The following is a 15870-nucleotide window of genomic DNA, read 5'->3' as shown; positions in this document are numbered from 1 at the left end:
CGACAATATTTTCCTAAACTTACTCCGCTTGGTCATGCAGTACTGTTTTGTGCAGTTAACCCCGTTTTACTGTTGAGTGATTCGTTTACAAACTAATAATCCGTCCACCCCGGAGCCGTGCAATCATCTTGTGGGCAGCAGCGAGATGGGGAACTGCTGCGTCGCTCGCTTGTGAGAGGCAGCCACGGCTTTGGGGGAGTCTTTCACACACCAGCGGAGAGATCGTAGCCGCTGATTACGATGGTGAACAATTCAAAGTTCGATGTCAATCCACTGCTGAAGGAATCCCTTCCCCCCAAGCAATGCCAGTCACGGGGGTCGTGTGGCAATACTTTGATTTCGATTCCCGCTCACGGCTAACACCGGTGACATTTATCTGAACCGCTCCTGGGCCTCCCCTAGGTCGACTCAGCGTCAAATGAGTAGCGGGTGCAGTGTGTAGTAAACATCGCCACTGGGGAGACAAAGGCGGCCGGGCGTGGTGCTGGCCACCCACCCCCTCGTGTGCCGTGGTGGCCTGCTCGCTAACAGCACTTGCCTCAACAGCTATACGGGACATCTTTATCTTTGTGGTCATACTTCCCCACCCTGGTCAGTGCACGTTGGTGAAATGTGAAGCCCAGGAGAGATTCGGTTATCGATCGCCACAGATATTGGCCGTGGCTAAGAATCTAAAGTAGGTCGCCGCGTTCCGTGACACGGTGCACGGAACCGCGGCGTCACCACCACGGCGCTTAGCCACGCGTCGAGTCGCATCGCAGAGACGACGAAACGTCACGAGCTGCTGCCGTGTGGGACGATGGAGTCACGTTGAGGTGGGGACGGCGCACGAAACAAAGTGCCGTGCGGTCAACAATTAAAAAAAAATTAACCCGTAAAAACAAAGTTTTTCACTATAAATCCTTTATATGCGTGGCATCGGTTTTATTTTATTATTCATTTCTGTTTTTCTTGAGTAAGAGTTTCATTTTATCACATTGGTATTTTAAATTAAATATGAAAAAAAAAATTCCTAAAAAGTGGAAAATGTTGGATTTTATTTTAAAATAAATTGTCACGCACAACGAGTCTGTGTGCAAAATGTCAGCTCGATTGGATCACGGGAAGTGGGTTAAAAAACGACCGAAATATTTGCACGGTCGTAAGCGCGCAAGCAAGCAAACTTAATATAAAGGATTTAAAAACACGTCTGGCCCAAACTTTGTCTACCCAGTGGCGATGTTCACACACACACCCAATGGCACTCATTTAAGGCTGAGGCTACCGAGGGAGGGCCTCGTTAAGATATCACTCGCCACTGACCGTCAGCCCTGATGAGGAATGAATCATATTCTTTGGGTCTTTCTACGTGATTTTACCGAAAGACCCAAAGAATATGAAGTGCTGCAGTCACGAAAGGTGTAAGTTTAGGAATGAACCACTTTCACCATTGCTCTCCACACAAAGACAAACAATTCCCCGTTATCGCCTTTGGCGAGCACCCTATGAAGGTGGGCACGGGTGGGTGGTCAGCTCCACCCCCGGCCGTCTTTGTTTCCATAGTGGACACGTTTACGTCGTGCATCAGGTACTTAGTTCGTAGTGCGGTGCGCTAACCACTGTGTCACCGCTCCCTACAAAGGCACACACACACACTCACACATACCGATGCACACACACAGACTCTTTGACTCTACGTTACAATGCGTATCTGTTTCTTCGCAGAATTCCACACACAAAGACCCCGCCTGTGTAGTAGCCGCAGGAGTCAGTGCTGTTAGTGAGCACGTATTAAGGCCGGGAAAGCACTGCAGGTGATGATATGGCCAACACAACACCCGACCTCTTACTATTCGTAGCAACATAAATCAGCAGACAATTCGCCTCCTATCAGAAATCTGTCCCTCCACATAAAACAATTAACAAAAAGTATATTTTACACATCGCATCAGTAACGCAGCCTTCGAGTAGGAGGGCATCATGTCCGCAGCATTGGTTTAACGCAAGGAAAACTCTGAACCGGGTTTTTTTTAACATTCAGTGACTCAACGGTGGAGTCAGGCTGGTTTGAAGTGAAGTGCCAGCCAGATGTTTATAGGCAAGGACCATCTCCGTTAGACAGGCTCTCCCCAGTACAAAAAAAAATGCAGCGCTGGTCCAAAAGATGGCCCAATGTTCAATGTTAACTTGGTATATACTGTACGTGCTATTTGTTGGATTTACCAATCAACCCCATCTGTTTTGCCGCTCGTGCCTGTGGATGCATCTTGAATCACTTTGGGATCGTGGGTTTCTCGTTTCTCCCCTTGCTCTGTTTTTTCTACCCCGAACGGTTTTCCTGAGCTCTGTGCGTTCTTTGTTTTGTCTGACACAGCGCAGTGTGGAAACCGCCACACCAATCCTCCCCACACACACAAAGCGAAAGCCACAGGTCTCGCTACAGCCACACAGACTGCTGGGTCAGGTCCTGTTAGCGAGCACCTATTAAGGCCATGCAACACAGCGCAAGAGGGGTTGGTGTCGCCACCACCGCGTCCGGCCACCTTTGTCTTCCCCCTTACTACATTTGACTATATTCGCCACTGGTGCCCGTGGCCTATAATGGAACCAGTGTCGAAGGGTTCGTGGCGGAGTGCACTCGCAATTCCACCACTGTTTCACTGCTCCCCACAAAGATCCTTCGTCTCGTCTTTACAGACTGATGGGCAAGTGCTGTTAGCGAGTAGCACCTATGAAGGCCAGAACGGTACACGATGGGGTGGGTGGCCAGCACCACGCCCGACCGCCTTTGTCTCCCCAGTGACGATGTTTACACACCGCAGGCTGAGTCGACCTAGGGGAGGCCCATGACCGGTTCAGATAATCGTCACTGGTGTTGGCCGTGAGTGGTAATTGAACCCTGGTCGCGGGGTTCATAGCGCAGCGCGCTAACCGCTACACCACCACTCCCTACACACACAGACACAGACACCCGCACACAGGCACACACCCACACACACACTCTTGACCCTACGTCACAACGAATATCTGTTTCCACTCATTACACTGCTGTGATGTGGCATTCTCCTGCTGTTCTCACAATACCTCTCTCTCTCTCTCAGTTCATAATGGCCAAGTCGGAGACACTCACACAATCCCACCGATGTCCTGAGTCTACAACCCACGATGAATGGACTTCTTTCTCTCGGGGAGTTCATCATGGTCTTGTTGGAGACACACCCAGCCCACTACCTCTCCGGCCCGAGGTTTGAACCCTGGGTATCCGTGTCTCCCGCACACTCCACTTCCACCACTCTGCCCTCGTTTTAAACGTTAATTGTTTAGGCGAGGTCCCATGATTGCGCACACATCTCTGGCCCTGACTCACTCTCTCAGAAACCCCCTACATCTGCAGATCACATGCTCTTGGCTTTATTTTTTTTTTAAAAGCGAAATTGAGCAGATTGGGTTCCAAGGCACACATATCTCAGCACAATAGGATACAATGTGGATGTTTTTTTTGTAAGCGTTTAAATGCAAACCCGCATCTCAAGCAGTGGTACGGAAACAGTGGGCATATTGACAGTACTGTACTGTGTGCGACTAGCAAAATAATGAAACGTACTTTTATCTCCAAAATCAACGAAAGTTGAACCACCCGTTGTCATCAGTGTTGTGCAAAGTCTGTAACTGTGCCACGCAGCGCTGATATTTCTGATGTTAAACCAAGACAACGCGGTACTGTACTGTGCATATTCATTCGAATGATGACCATAATGGAAATCAAGAATCTAATCGGACTAAGTTATTCTGAAGTTACCATATATATTCTTGGTTCTTTTGGTAAAGTCACGTAGAAGGGAAATAAAACAAATATATATAAAACAATAAAATATTTTTTATTATTTCCCTTCTATGTGACTTTACCGAAAGAACCAAGAATGTGAATCCCTGCAGTCACGAAAGCTTTCAATCAAAATTGACCATATCTAGTACGTCTAAAGTCTCGAGTCACCAGCAATCAGATGGATTACTTCAAAGTTATTCCTCTTCATGTCACCCACCCATGAATGTCTTCATCAGCCATGACCTCTCCACTGCTGGATGAAGGCCTCCTCCCCCCTGTCCCCCACCTCCATATCGTCGTCATCTTCGCACAATCCCTGCGATGTCACAACCCGTCGCGCTCCACCTGTACGTGAGGTCATCTCAACGCTTTCATTCCTGAAGGTGACTGTCCTCAAGGGCGTTCTTCACTCCTTTGGCTACCATTAAAGTCACCAGCCTCGTCCATAAGCTCACTCACAAGCCCTACCGTGAAGGGTCCTGCCCAAACACCGCCACTTACTTTTCTTAACAGTCAATAATTACGTCTCGGAGCTGGTCTTTGTTCCCGTGATCAATGTGTTCCTACTTCTGTCTCTCGGTCAAAATTCATTCCAAGTCGAAATCTCTCGATGCTTCCTCGCGCACATTTTCCGTTTGGTTTCATTCCGTCCGCATTTCAGGTCCATGTGTCGGAACATGGCAGCGAAATGCGCACTGATTGAAAACTTTGATTTCTGGGCACACTGGTACGTGTTGGATTTCATGATAAAATTCTGTTTTCTAAAAAGAGAAAACACCCCAGATTTGTTGCCATTCACCTCTTTACTTAATCATATTTGATCCCAGTCTGCCTTCAATATTTGCCCAAGGTACACCGACACACACGCACTTTCAGATGCGTTTTTTCAGCAGTAATCGTAAAAACTGGAAATCACATTGGAAAGCACCGCCTCAACAATGAGAAAAGAACTACGGTGAAGGCAGTTTAGAAAAACACATTAAAAATCAACAACAACACAGCACTGAATCCACTGGACATCACAGGCCAATTCTGAAACACACGTTGCAAAGCTACAGGGGGTTGGTCACTTTACTGATGTGGGACAGCCTGGCACGTGCCGTTCATTCGCAACGTGGAGACGCAGAGAACAACAAAGTCGGCATTGCTTTTCACGCACTTAAATAAAAAAAAACGTCTCCACGTTTAAGTGTTTAGGTGTTTCCTCCAAAAAATAAAAACTCCGTTATATGCGGGCCACGATATAACAGCCCCCTGCGCACGTGATTTCGATGGCGCACACTCCAACCGCAGCGGTGAGCTCATGCTCACGGAACAGCAGCAACGCGGCCAGCACAGCAGCGTGATGTCAGTGCTATCAGCGGACTTTCATCTTGACGAATGTTCTTTTATTTTTTTTGTTAATCAGATTTCTGGGCAATACTGAGCCCACGTCTCCATCTGCTCACAACGGGGCGGGAAAACATCGCCAAGGCGCGACGCGTGTTGTAACAGGCGACTCCTAAACACAGGAATCCAACTCAACCCTCTGACAACGCAGTTGAGGTCAACACAGGGAGACAATTAGCCTTTGAGCTACAAGACACAAGTGAGCAACGCGAGTACAAATAACGACTATAAAAATCTCACCAATATTCATGACCTCTGAAAACCAATAATAACGTAGAGCCCTTTGTCAATCTACTGCTGAATGAAAGTCCCCCCCTTCATGACGTGTCGACCACGCGGTTTGTTTGACCATAACTTCACCACCACTGGGTCAGCACGGGCTTATTGGAGAGGGGACCCAGGGCTGGTTGAGATATCACCGCTCGTCACTGATGGAAGCTGTGTTTTGGGGAATCGAGCCGAGGTAGCTGGATTCCTACCGCAGCGCTCAAACCGTTACAGCTTAGCCTCTCTCAACGCCAACTACCCGTTCATCATCATCACCATCAACCATTGTCTAGCCACTGCTGGATGGAAGGTCTCACCACGCCGTCGCCAACCCTCACGGCCGAGTGCTGCGTTCATCCACCTCACTCCTGCCTGCGCATAAACGAATCTCATCGCTCGCGGTCATTTCCCCCCCCCCCCCGCGCGCCTTTGGCTGCTATTCCGTCGCCAGTCTCGTCCCGAGGGCCATCGTCTCGTCGCGAGATGTTTTGCCTTCCCCAACTCTCTCGCGTTGCTTCATGGACGACAAGACGTGACAGATCCACGAGCCCTCCTGTTGGTGTCTCTTCGTAAGAATCCGAGCGGACGAAGAAATGACACTTTCGGGCACTGCGCGGCGGCCGCATTCACCAGAATAACTTCAACGCGAAGCTTTGTGCTCTGCGACAATGCTAATGCTGGGGTGATGATGATGATGATGCAGTCAACTGTTAACATCATTACGTATTTATACTGTAGCATAACCATTCTGGTAATGGTGGTGTGCAGTTGACTGAGGTGATGACATTGATAATGTCAGCACAGTACTTTGATGGTGGTGATGATGTCGATGATGTCGATGATGGGGGCATGTTGATGGTGTATTGGTTCAGTTAACGATGGTGGCGATGATGAAGTTGGCGTGTTGATGTTGATCTGATGACGGTGACGATGGTGATGTTGGCTTGACGATGTTAGTTTAATTGTTGGCGATCATGATGAATGCTGTTAATGATGATGTTGGCGTAATGATGTTGATGCTGCCGATTGATCCGATGACGACGGTGATGACGACGATGATGTATCCACTCACCCGTCACGAGCTGCAGCAGAACTAAAGCCACGAGGAGACGCATGGCGCTGTGGTGAGTTCTCACACGACGACAAACTCGCCCACAGCTCACGACCGGACGTGCTCAATCACCGCGCCGCTTCTCTGGCCACGTGCGTGCTCACACTGAGCTCACAGCAGCGTTGGGGTTCAACGCCCGCGCACTCCGTGTACGGAGAGCAGCACACGCCCAGAATCCCCACGCGGCACGAGCGTACCGCCCACACGGCCACGCGTACTGAAGTGGGGGTTGGTGTGCGGTGATTTTTTTCTGGAAGACTTTGCAGTTTTTTCCTGGATTTTTCTGTTTGCGCATAGTCACTTTAAGATGTTTTCTTGTTCATGTTTTTGTTTTCTGTTTGTTGCGGTTGCACCCGATTCAAGAGCCGAATGGCTCACAGGGCTATACCTAATACATGAAAACTGACTCTGATTGTCTTATTAGCAAAGGGGCCGTCCATAAATGACGTCACGCACCTAGGGGGGGGGGTCAGACATTTGTGACGATGTGTGACGATGGGGGGGGGGGGGGGGTTGAGAAATGTGACGTCACATCAAAATACGCAACTTTAAATAAACATAGACAACACGTTCTACTTAATTAAAGACGTTTTAATACATGTTTTCTCCTACAACATCAGAGTGCAGCGCCACATTAAAGCAGAGCTTTGTGACGTCTTATTTGAGGGGGGGTGGTCTGACTTTTTGTGACGCCGTGTGACGAGGGAGGGGGGGGTCAAAAATCGTCCAAAATCGCGTGACGTCATTTATGAACGGCTCCACAGGCAAAGCGTTCCAAAGCTGAGGAGCTGTCCTGGCAAAGTCCCCATCACCCCACGCAATGAACCTTGACCTCAAGAGTACTGAGAGACTATCCGTAGTTCTCAGGGACCTCGTTGAAGTGCTTTCTGATCAAAGTATAGATCTTAGTGTTTACCTTCTGCAGACGAGTCTTGACGTAATCGATCTCGTGCTTGGCTATAATTAACTTTGCCCTGTCTTTGTGCAATGTTGAAGTATAATTTGCATACTCTTTGGTTCTTTCGGTACAGTCACGTAGGTATAAAATAAAATAAATCACGACGTTTCGGGCGCAACACAAGCGTCCGTCATCAGGTGGGAATTTGCACTCCACCAGCTTATGAGCACTTCTTGTTGTGTTGAATCCGCTACGAGACGGAGATCTACACGTCTGATGCTGCTCTGGGATTTGTCTAGAAATCGAGTCCATTTAAATATACACTTACATCTCAATTTGGGCTCCTCCGTGTTTGTTTTATAGACTGCTCTTTGAGAAGAATCGTAGATTATATTGACGTCCCTGCTGGATGCAAAATAATTTCCAGCAAACTATTGCGGAGGCTTTCGCTGTTGTACCCCGTGACTCTCCAATGCATTCTAGATTTGAAGCTTTCGTGACTGCAAGGATTCATATTCTTAGGTTTCTTCGGTAAAGTCACGTAGATACAGCTATCGTGCTGTGACGGTCCCACCTGAAGACGGAAGCTTGTGTTGCCTCCGAAACGTCGTGATTTTTTTTTATTTTACTTTTATAAATTTAAATTTTTTTACCTACGTGACTTTACCGAAAAAACCTAAGAATATGAATCTCCAATGCATGTTCGGGTTGTACCGCCTGTTGTTTGGCGTGATGTCCGACGTTTTGCTCCACATGCCTCCGTGAGCATTCCTTCGGTCGTACATTTCCAGAAACTCTTATCGCTGCACCTTTTACTAATTCATGGAAGTCACCCGTTATGATGTCGTACAGAAAAACCCGACACAATCGCAAATAGCACTGTGACCTTAAATAAATATATTAAGCGGCGTTTCAGGCACATTCTGCTATGAAGAATGCGTGTTTTTTTAATGTAAGACCACAGAGTTATTGACGAGTCTTGAGTCATATTCTTGGGTTGTTTCGGTAAAGTCACGTAGGTTAAAAAAGTAAAATAAAAATAAAATAAATTTATTTTACTTTTTTACCTACGTGACTTACTTTTTCACCTACGTGACTTTACCGAAAAAACCCAAGAATATGAATCCTTGCAGTCACGAAAGCTTCAAATCTAGAAGGAGTCTTGAGTCTTTTTTTTATTGTTTTATGCTCCACTACCAAGGCAACAGCATCGCCAACGAATGTGTTTAACGATTATGTCAGAGTGTGTTTTGTTACTTTCTGATTGCAATCTCAGTGTAGCTCTTACATATGTATACACCGTACACGGATTTTTATCATTGTAAAATTACATTTTTTTTACCAGGGCCTTGAATTATGTGAGTTTGATTGGCTGCATCAGTTCCTGCATACCGTTTCCATTTCTTAATCTGCAAAAAACAGATATACTGTATATTTAAAATTAATTTGCCTTCAAGAGGAACTGATTACTGCTAGGATATTATTGTGGTCAAATTTATTAAAAAAAATATATGTTAAACCAGATTTCCTCCATGGTTGGTTGACATAAATGCATACTAATTATTGTTCTCTATAAGTTTAGTGATTAATTTATGTACGTTTGAATAGAGGGCTACTTTTTCTGCAATTCCTCAAGTTAGTTGCGTCTCAAGTTTTGAAGAGAAGAACGATTGAAGAGGCACAGAATTTAATATCTGGGTAAACACCGAGTAAAGAGATCTGCGAAAGTGTGATCCAACTACAGGTTCTGCTTCAAACTAGATTCTAAGCTTTCGTGACTGCAGGAATTACTCTTTGGTTCTTTCGGTAAAGTCACGTAGAAAATAAAATCAAATAATAGTAGAATACGACGTTTCGATTGCAACACAAGCAACCGTCATCAGGTAAGAATTAATGAGAAAAAACAAACATAGTAAACTTAGAAACACAATGCAACACAACACAGAGAGCCGGCCAACACAACAGCCAACACCCCACCTGACTAACCACGCTCCTCCAAAGAATGACGACAAACAGAAACACATCGCCACTGTGTCGATTACTTTACCGATATAACCAGACAGTAATTCCTGCAGTCACGAAAGCTTCTAATCCAGTTTGAACCACCTCTACAGGGAGGGTTTCCTCACAACTCACACTCAACTTATAATTTAGCAATCTTTGGAAGAACGTAATCAACCAGGCTATGAGTTAAGTGTGTATTAACCGACTCTCTGTGTTGCATTGCATTATACTTCCTAATTTTACTAAATTTGCTTTATCAAACTTCCGATTTTCTTGCTCTAAATTTTTCCTTGCTTGTCTGTTTCACACTTAACTTCTTATTTAGCCATCTTTGGAAGAACGTAATCAACCAGGCTATGCGTGAACTGCGTGTTAACCGACTCTCTGTGTTGCATTGCATTACACTTCCTAATTTGACTAAATTTGCTTTCTCAAACTTCAGATTTTCTTGCTCCAAATATTGCCGTGCCGGTTTGTTTATAGTCCATTGTCTCTCCTCCGGCCACTATGGTACTAAATTCCACGCAACTCTTCTTTGGAGGAGCGCGGCTTCCCTCCGGCCACCGTGGTCTGGAATTCCACGCAACTCTCTCATTGTCCTCTGCCCCAATCCCCCCCCTCTCTCTCTGCCACAACCCCCTTCCCCCCTCTCTCTATTTAAGTCCTCGACACAGTGCGCTGTCTTTTAAAGATGTCATCAACCAAGTCAAACTTTAGCTGCCTTATAATTGTACAGCCATTTATATTTCTTCCAGTTGTTTTCTATTCTCAGCTTGCTTAGCCCCATCTCTTAACCAAGTTAAACCTAAGTTAAACTTTAGCAGCTTTAAAGTTAACTGCAGTATACTGCAAGGCAGCCACTTCGTCAGCTTAAATACTGCCTCTTCTTTATGTGTCTCCCCTTTTAAAACCACTTACCATCGCCTACACACAACGCCCTCCCCTAACCCCCTGCAGCATAACAAAAGGAGGCTCAACTTAACCCTCCCCAACGGCCCATCCTGGCTCCTCCCTCCCTTAACCTGTATATAGTCTCGTGTCTCTTAGAGTTCTCTCCACTTCTTCTTGGTTCTTTCGGTAAAGTCACGTAGAAGGGAAGTAATAAAATAATAAAAATAAAACATAATACAATTATTCTCACGACGTTTCGGCCACAACGCAAGCAGCCGTCCTCAGGTGAAAACCAGGTTCGTCGAGGCGACAGAGTCTGAATGAAACAGCACACGAGCTCTGTCGCCTCGACGGACCTGGTTTTCACCTGAGGACGGCTGCTTGCGTTGTGGCCGAAACGTTGTGAGAATAATTTTATTATGTTTTATTTGTATTATTTTATTACTTCCCTTCTACGTGACTTTACCGAAAGAACCAAGAAGATGAATCCCTGCAGTCACGAAAGCTTTAAATCGAAATTTCTCTCCACTTGACACAGCAATTTTGCTGTGACGGTGCCACCTGAAGACGGAAGCTTGTGTTGCCTCCGAAACGTCGTGATTAAATTTATTTTTCGTTTATTTTTCACCTACGTGACTTTACCGAAAAAATACAAAGAGTGGCGCTGTCTTTCTGTTTGTCGTCATTCTTTGGAGGAGCGTGGTCAGCCAAGTGGGGTGTTGGCTGTTGTGTTGGCCGGCTCTCTGTGTTGTGTTGTATTGTGTTTCTAAGTTTACTGTTTGTTTTTTCTCATTAATTCTCACCTGATGATGGTTGCTTGTGTTGCAATCGAAATGTCGTATTCTACTATTATTTGATTTGATTTTCTACGTGGCTTTACCGAAAGAAGCAAAGAGTAGATTCTGCTTCATTGACGATGAACAAATGCAAATTAGAGACATCGTATTGGCTGAGGAGAGGAAGGGGGCTTGCGCAGGACACGGTGGGGGAGACTCGTGACGGAGTGGTACACCCGGGAGGACGTCCACTGTGGAAGTGAAGAGATGAAATCAACTCGTGTGTGCAGAGACCAGATGGACTGTTTCATTACGCGACCGTATGAGGTGGGGAGATGATGTGGGGCACCACCGCCGTGACCTCGTCACCACAGAGGGGGATGAAACGGTCTCCGAGTTAAGTGGTGTCTTCCAGAGTGGTATTTGTACACAGCTGATGTGCATGGCTTTTACAACAACGGCCTTCCATGATAGGTGTATTTAGAATCACTGAGGAGTTTTTTGGAGCTTCTGTATAACGATTTGAAAGCTGGAGTTGTTGTGAGTTCGGGAACTCTGTAAAGTGAGCGAGCATCTTCATCTAAAACTAAAGTATGTTTATTTTAAACAAATATTTTTTTTACCAGGTAAGGCCCACTCAGCTAAAATTATCTTTTCAGAAGCAACCTGGCCACAAATGATAGCTCAACGAAATAGCTTATGTCGAAATTTATAGCAGCCAAATACTCATTGACGCATGTTTCTAAATGTGGAGGGAAAAACCGGAGGACCCGGATAAAAATCCATGCGACCGTGGGGAGAAAAACACGCAAACTCCAAATATACAGGCATGTACTTATTATGAAAAAAAATTACGTCCAAAAACGAGACAGCGTAGGATTGTCACGAGCAGAGCACGTGGTAGACTGACGCGCCCAGAGCCACGTGGTTCACGGATTACGTTGGTCCACCACGTGGAGAGCTTGCGCTCGCTCACCCAGTCCAGCTCTGAGAGGTGTGAATGCCAGAGTTTTTCGACGCAGCATTTGGGCCAAGCCCCGTTGACCCAAACCACCGACCGTCGACAAAGCCACGATTTCATACCTGACAACCCCTTCTCAGTGCCTACCTTGTTACAGACCAATTCAGACCTTATTGGTCACCCCGTGCCCTTATAAATCTCAACGTTCATCCTACAAAATCCCATCACAAGGGAGACACACAAACGAGACATTTTATTTCCCGTATTGAAACGGCCGTACGCTGTATGGACCTGAAAACTCAATTTCTCTGTACAGGGATACGGGTAAACCGTATGGTTTGCCAGGTATGCGATTCTGCCTTTACATCACACGACACCTCTGACTACACTATACTGTACCACGTGACAGAAAGCACGTGACGCAAGGTTTTTTTTTATCTCACTCCCTAAAGGGCCAACGTGAGGCTCTGGGGTCACTTCGTTACTCTGAAGGCCCTGGCTCCTTTGAGTTGTTAACGTTAGCCCGAGCACACCTGGGCTCAGCCATTGCTTCCCACATCGAACAAAGCACTCGTAACATGTGTTTATTATTTACGTTCTGCAGCCCATGGAGAGACTGAACCTCGCCTTATGTATGTACGTTGAACTTTTTTCGCACCCCTACGTAGCCAACGACAAACTAAACACAAAAGCAGTTCTCAAGAAATGATGTTCCAATCTGGATGATTTAAAAGTGCATAGCTCCAGTGGCTTCCTGACATAGCAAGGAAGAGTGTTCCAGACGGCTGCAGGAGCGCATCTGAAAGCGCGCGATGGCGGTGACCGTCTTTGTTCGGTGGCTAGCCAAAGGCCGGTTTATGCTTCTTGACGAGATCAGTAAGGTGTTGTGGTTCATTTGTACCAGGGCAGGGAGGTTTGTCTAGAGACTGACAGAGGCCCAGGGAGAGAAATCAGGGCAAAGAGAGACAGAGGGAGGTAGAAGGAAACTCTACGTGCGGTACTCACGAACCACTTCCACCACCAGAGGAGAATCTACTCCAACGCCCACCACGCACGGTCACCATCAACACTTTCCGGGATCTGATGAGTGTGCGTTTTGTGGTGCGACAGAGACGGTCACACTCCAGTCCACACAGTGGAGGAGCCTCTAGGCCCTTGACAAGCTTCCGGTCGACTCTGTGCTAAAAATCTGCCTCAATTTCTCCTCACTGACACTCATATTTGCGCGCAGGAAGAACGATGACTCTAAATATCCAGAGATAGGCTGCTAAACGTGCTCATGGGTGGGTGAATGAGTGGATAGGTGCGTGAACGAGTGGGTGGATGATTGTGAATGGGCGATTGGGTTTGGGTGTGTGTGTGTGGGAAGGTGAGTGAGTTTAGTGAGTGCGTGAGTGACCAAGTGATTGGTTGGGTGGGTAGAATGGCTAAGCGAGTGTGAGAGTGAGTGAACAAGCCACGTACTCCAAACACAGACATGTTGGGCTGGCAAACATGAGCATGGCTTACACGAAGCCGCCTATTGAGAGGGGGGAGGAGGAAGACGGTCGAGGGATGAAGGGAGGGATGGAGGCAGCCGCTTGCCCAGTCGCCTCGGCCTTTTCAAAGGTCCTCCTTCTCCGCCAGGGTGTGGCCGGAGTTTCACCACTGGCCGACTAACGGGGGTGGTGGGAGAACGCCGGCCTTCCATTAGCAGTGGGTGATAGAGGCGAAGGAGGTGGTCGTGTACTCTGTGGATGGGGGCTTTTTTTAATAATGAGCCTTTAGAGCTTCCCTATCCCCTATTTACAAGACCAAAGCATCGACCCCCCCCCATCCCCGCCGCCCCCCAACACTGTAAACGTTGCATATGGCATGGCACAGGCAACAACAAAAAAACCTCCACTCATCCGATTAATGAACCAATGTGTCTATTTGAAAAAAAAACAATAATCTAAGCTTCATCTTATCGACAATAAAAAAAAATACGTGAGAGATTGAGAGGTAGGGAGAGAGTGAGGAACAGGCAGGGCGAGCGAGGAGGAAAGGGAGGGAGAAAGGGGAGGCAGAGGCAGGCAGCGAGGGAACGAGAGGCAGGGAGAGATGGTGACGGAGAAAAAGGAGAGAGAGAAAGAGAGGTAAGGAGAGGCAGAGCGGTGGGGTGTGGGGGCAAGGAGAGAGAGGAGGGGGGGAGAGAATCACGTGACGGAGAGATGAGAGAACGCACTCCGCCTGTCACCGTTGGATACCGAGGCGAGACCGCAGGCGACGCAGGCAGAACGGGGAGAGGGGAAGGGGAGAGACAGGGATGGAGATGGGGGTGAGCCAGACGCACGGTGTGTAGAGAGACACGTGGAGACACACACACAGGCAGGCAATCTATATTCCACGCAGTGGCACGCGGACACGCAGGGACCGTTTGCTGAGACACGCCAGGGCCAGGTACGGCTACGTGGTCGGAAGACGCGTGGAAGACGATCGACACAGCAAGGGGCCACGGACACCGAGAGGGCGGAGGACCCGTGGAGACAAAGAGCCGAGAGGCGTGGAGACGGGCGTGTTGGAGAGGGGGTGGGGGGGGGAAGACACACGCAGAGATGATGGGGGAGCATGCCGAAGGGTCACACGTGTGCACCGCCTACGAGACGGCGACTCACGACTCTATGTCCGCGTTCCTGTGTCCCCGCACGGGGGACCCATCGGAGTGGACCTACTGCTGCGGGTTCTCGGACAATAAGCACTGCTGCGAGACGCCGGACCAGTACTTCCCGTACCGCGGTGGTTACATGTGGTCCCTCAGGTGAGGCGTGGAGGAGACACGGCGAGAGACGTGGGGACGCCGGGACACGGGGTACAATTATAGGGGAGATTGTGTGTGTGTGGGGGGGGTCTAAGACGGGAGAGGCATGTAGAAGAGATGGGACACGGGGGGGGGGGGGCATTGGGGAGATACGGGGCGCAGATGTGGAGATACAGGGGATACATCACTGAGACACACATCGGAGATATGTATACAACATTAATGGGGAATACGTACGGCGATACGGGCGAGACAATGAGATGCAGAGACACCTGGGATGCAGAATCACAGGAGAAACAAACGGGCTGAGACACGCCGGCAAGTGAGACAGACTCGATTGAGACAAACGCCCATCTACATCCCCCATCTGATTCACACAACTCGTTCATCACGTGTCATTCAATCACATAACTCATTCACAGCGCGTTCATGGACACATTCACACAACTCGTTCATCACATGTCATCCATCCACATAACTCATTCACATCTCATTCACACATTTACAAAGCTCATTCTTTCACACAACTCATTGGCAATCTCAATCAATCGCATTGTTATACTCATGAAAAACACATATCATTCCTTCACACAGCTCATTCATTCACATATTTGCATCGCTCACTGACACAGCTCATTCGTTCACATATATCATTTGCAGATCGACACAGCGAGCGAGATGATGCATTCGGATAGTGAGATAACCCATTCATTTTCACCGTTACACAGTCCATTACATCTCACGGCATTAATTCACGGCTGATTCCGAATTCTCATCCACTCTGATTCACACATTCAATTCCCAAATTTGTATTTAATTTACACATATCAACATAACCTCCCATGTATCTGTCTAACCACACACACGGTAACCACAGATACACAGTAACGCACAAACACACATACAATCTAAACACACACACCACACACACACACTTCCCATACCCCATCTCTGACATCCAGACATCACGTGGTTCATGTCTCCATGGC

The 15870-nt window shown here is 47.5% G+C and overlaps 2 protein-coding genes across 3 annotated transcripts in view; one reads left to right on the top strand and one right to left on the bottom strand.

The window, feature by feature from the left end:
• The window catches only part of LOC144955094 (adhesion G protein-coupled receptor L4-like), a 68215-nt gene extending 61492 nt beyond the window's left edge, over window positions 1-6723 (bottom strand). Inside the window, exon 1 of one of the 2 annotated variants that reach the window (XM_078885439.1) lies at window positions 6534-6723. In XM_078885439.1, the coding sequence (XP_078741565.1) occupies window positions 6534-6576 (43 nt within the window). In that variant the 5' untranslated portion in view covers window positions 6577-6723. The remainder of the gene's footprint in view (window positions 1-6533) is intronic. The other variant, XM_078885433.1, reaches the window with a different exon arrangement.
• Window positions 6724-14312: 7589 nt separating this feature from the next.
• The window catches only part of LOC144955068 (uncharacterized), a 15923-nt gene continuing 14365 nt past the window's right edge, over window positions 14313-15870 (top strand). Inside the window, exon 1 of the mRNA XM_078885420.1 lies at window positions 14313-14881. Coding sequence (XP_078741546.1) covers window positions 14679-14881 — 203 coding nt within the window. The 5' untranslated portion in view covers window positions 14313-14678. The remainder of the gene's footprint in view (window positions 14882-15870) is intronic.

Source organism: Lampetra fluviatilis, chromosome 3 (assembly GCF_964198595.1).
Source record: "Lampetra fluviatilis chromosome 3, kcLamFluv1.1, whole genome shotgun sequence".
Taxonomy (NCBI): domain Eukaryota; kingdom Metazoa; phylum Chordata; class Hyperoartia; order Petromyzontiformes; family Petromyzontidae; genus Lampetra; species Lampetra fluviatilis.
Note: the sequence above shows the minus strand (reverse complement) of the source record. Positions and strands in the feature narration are given on the sequence as shown.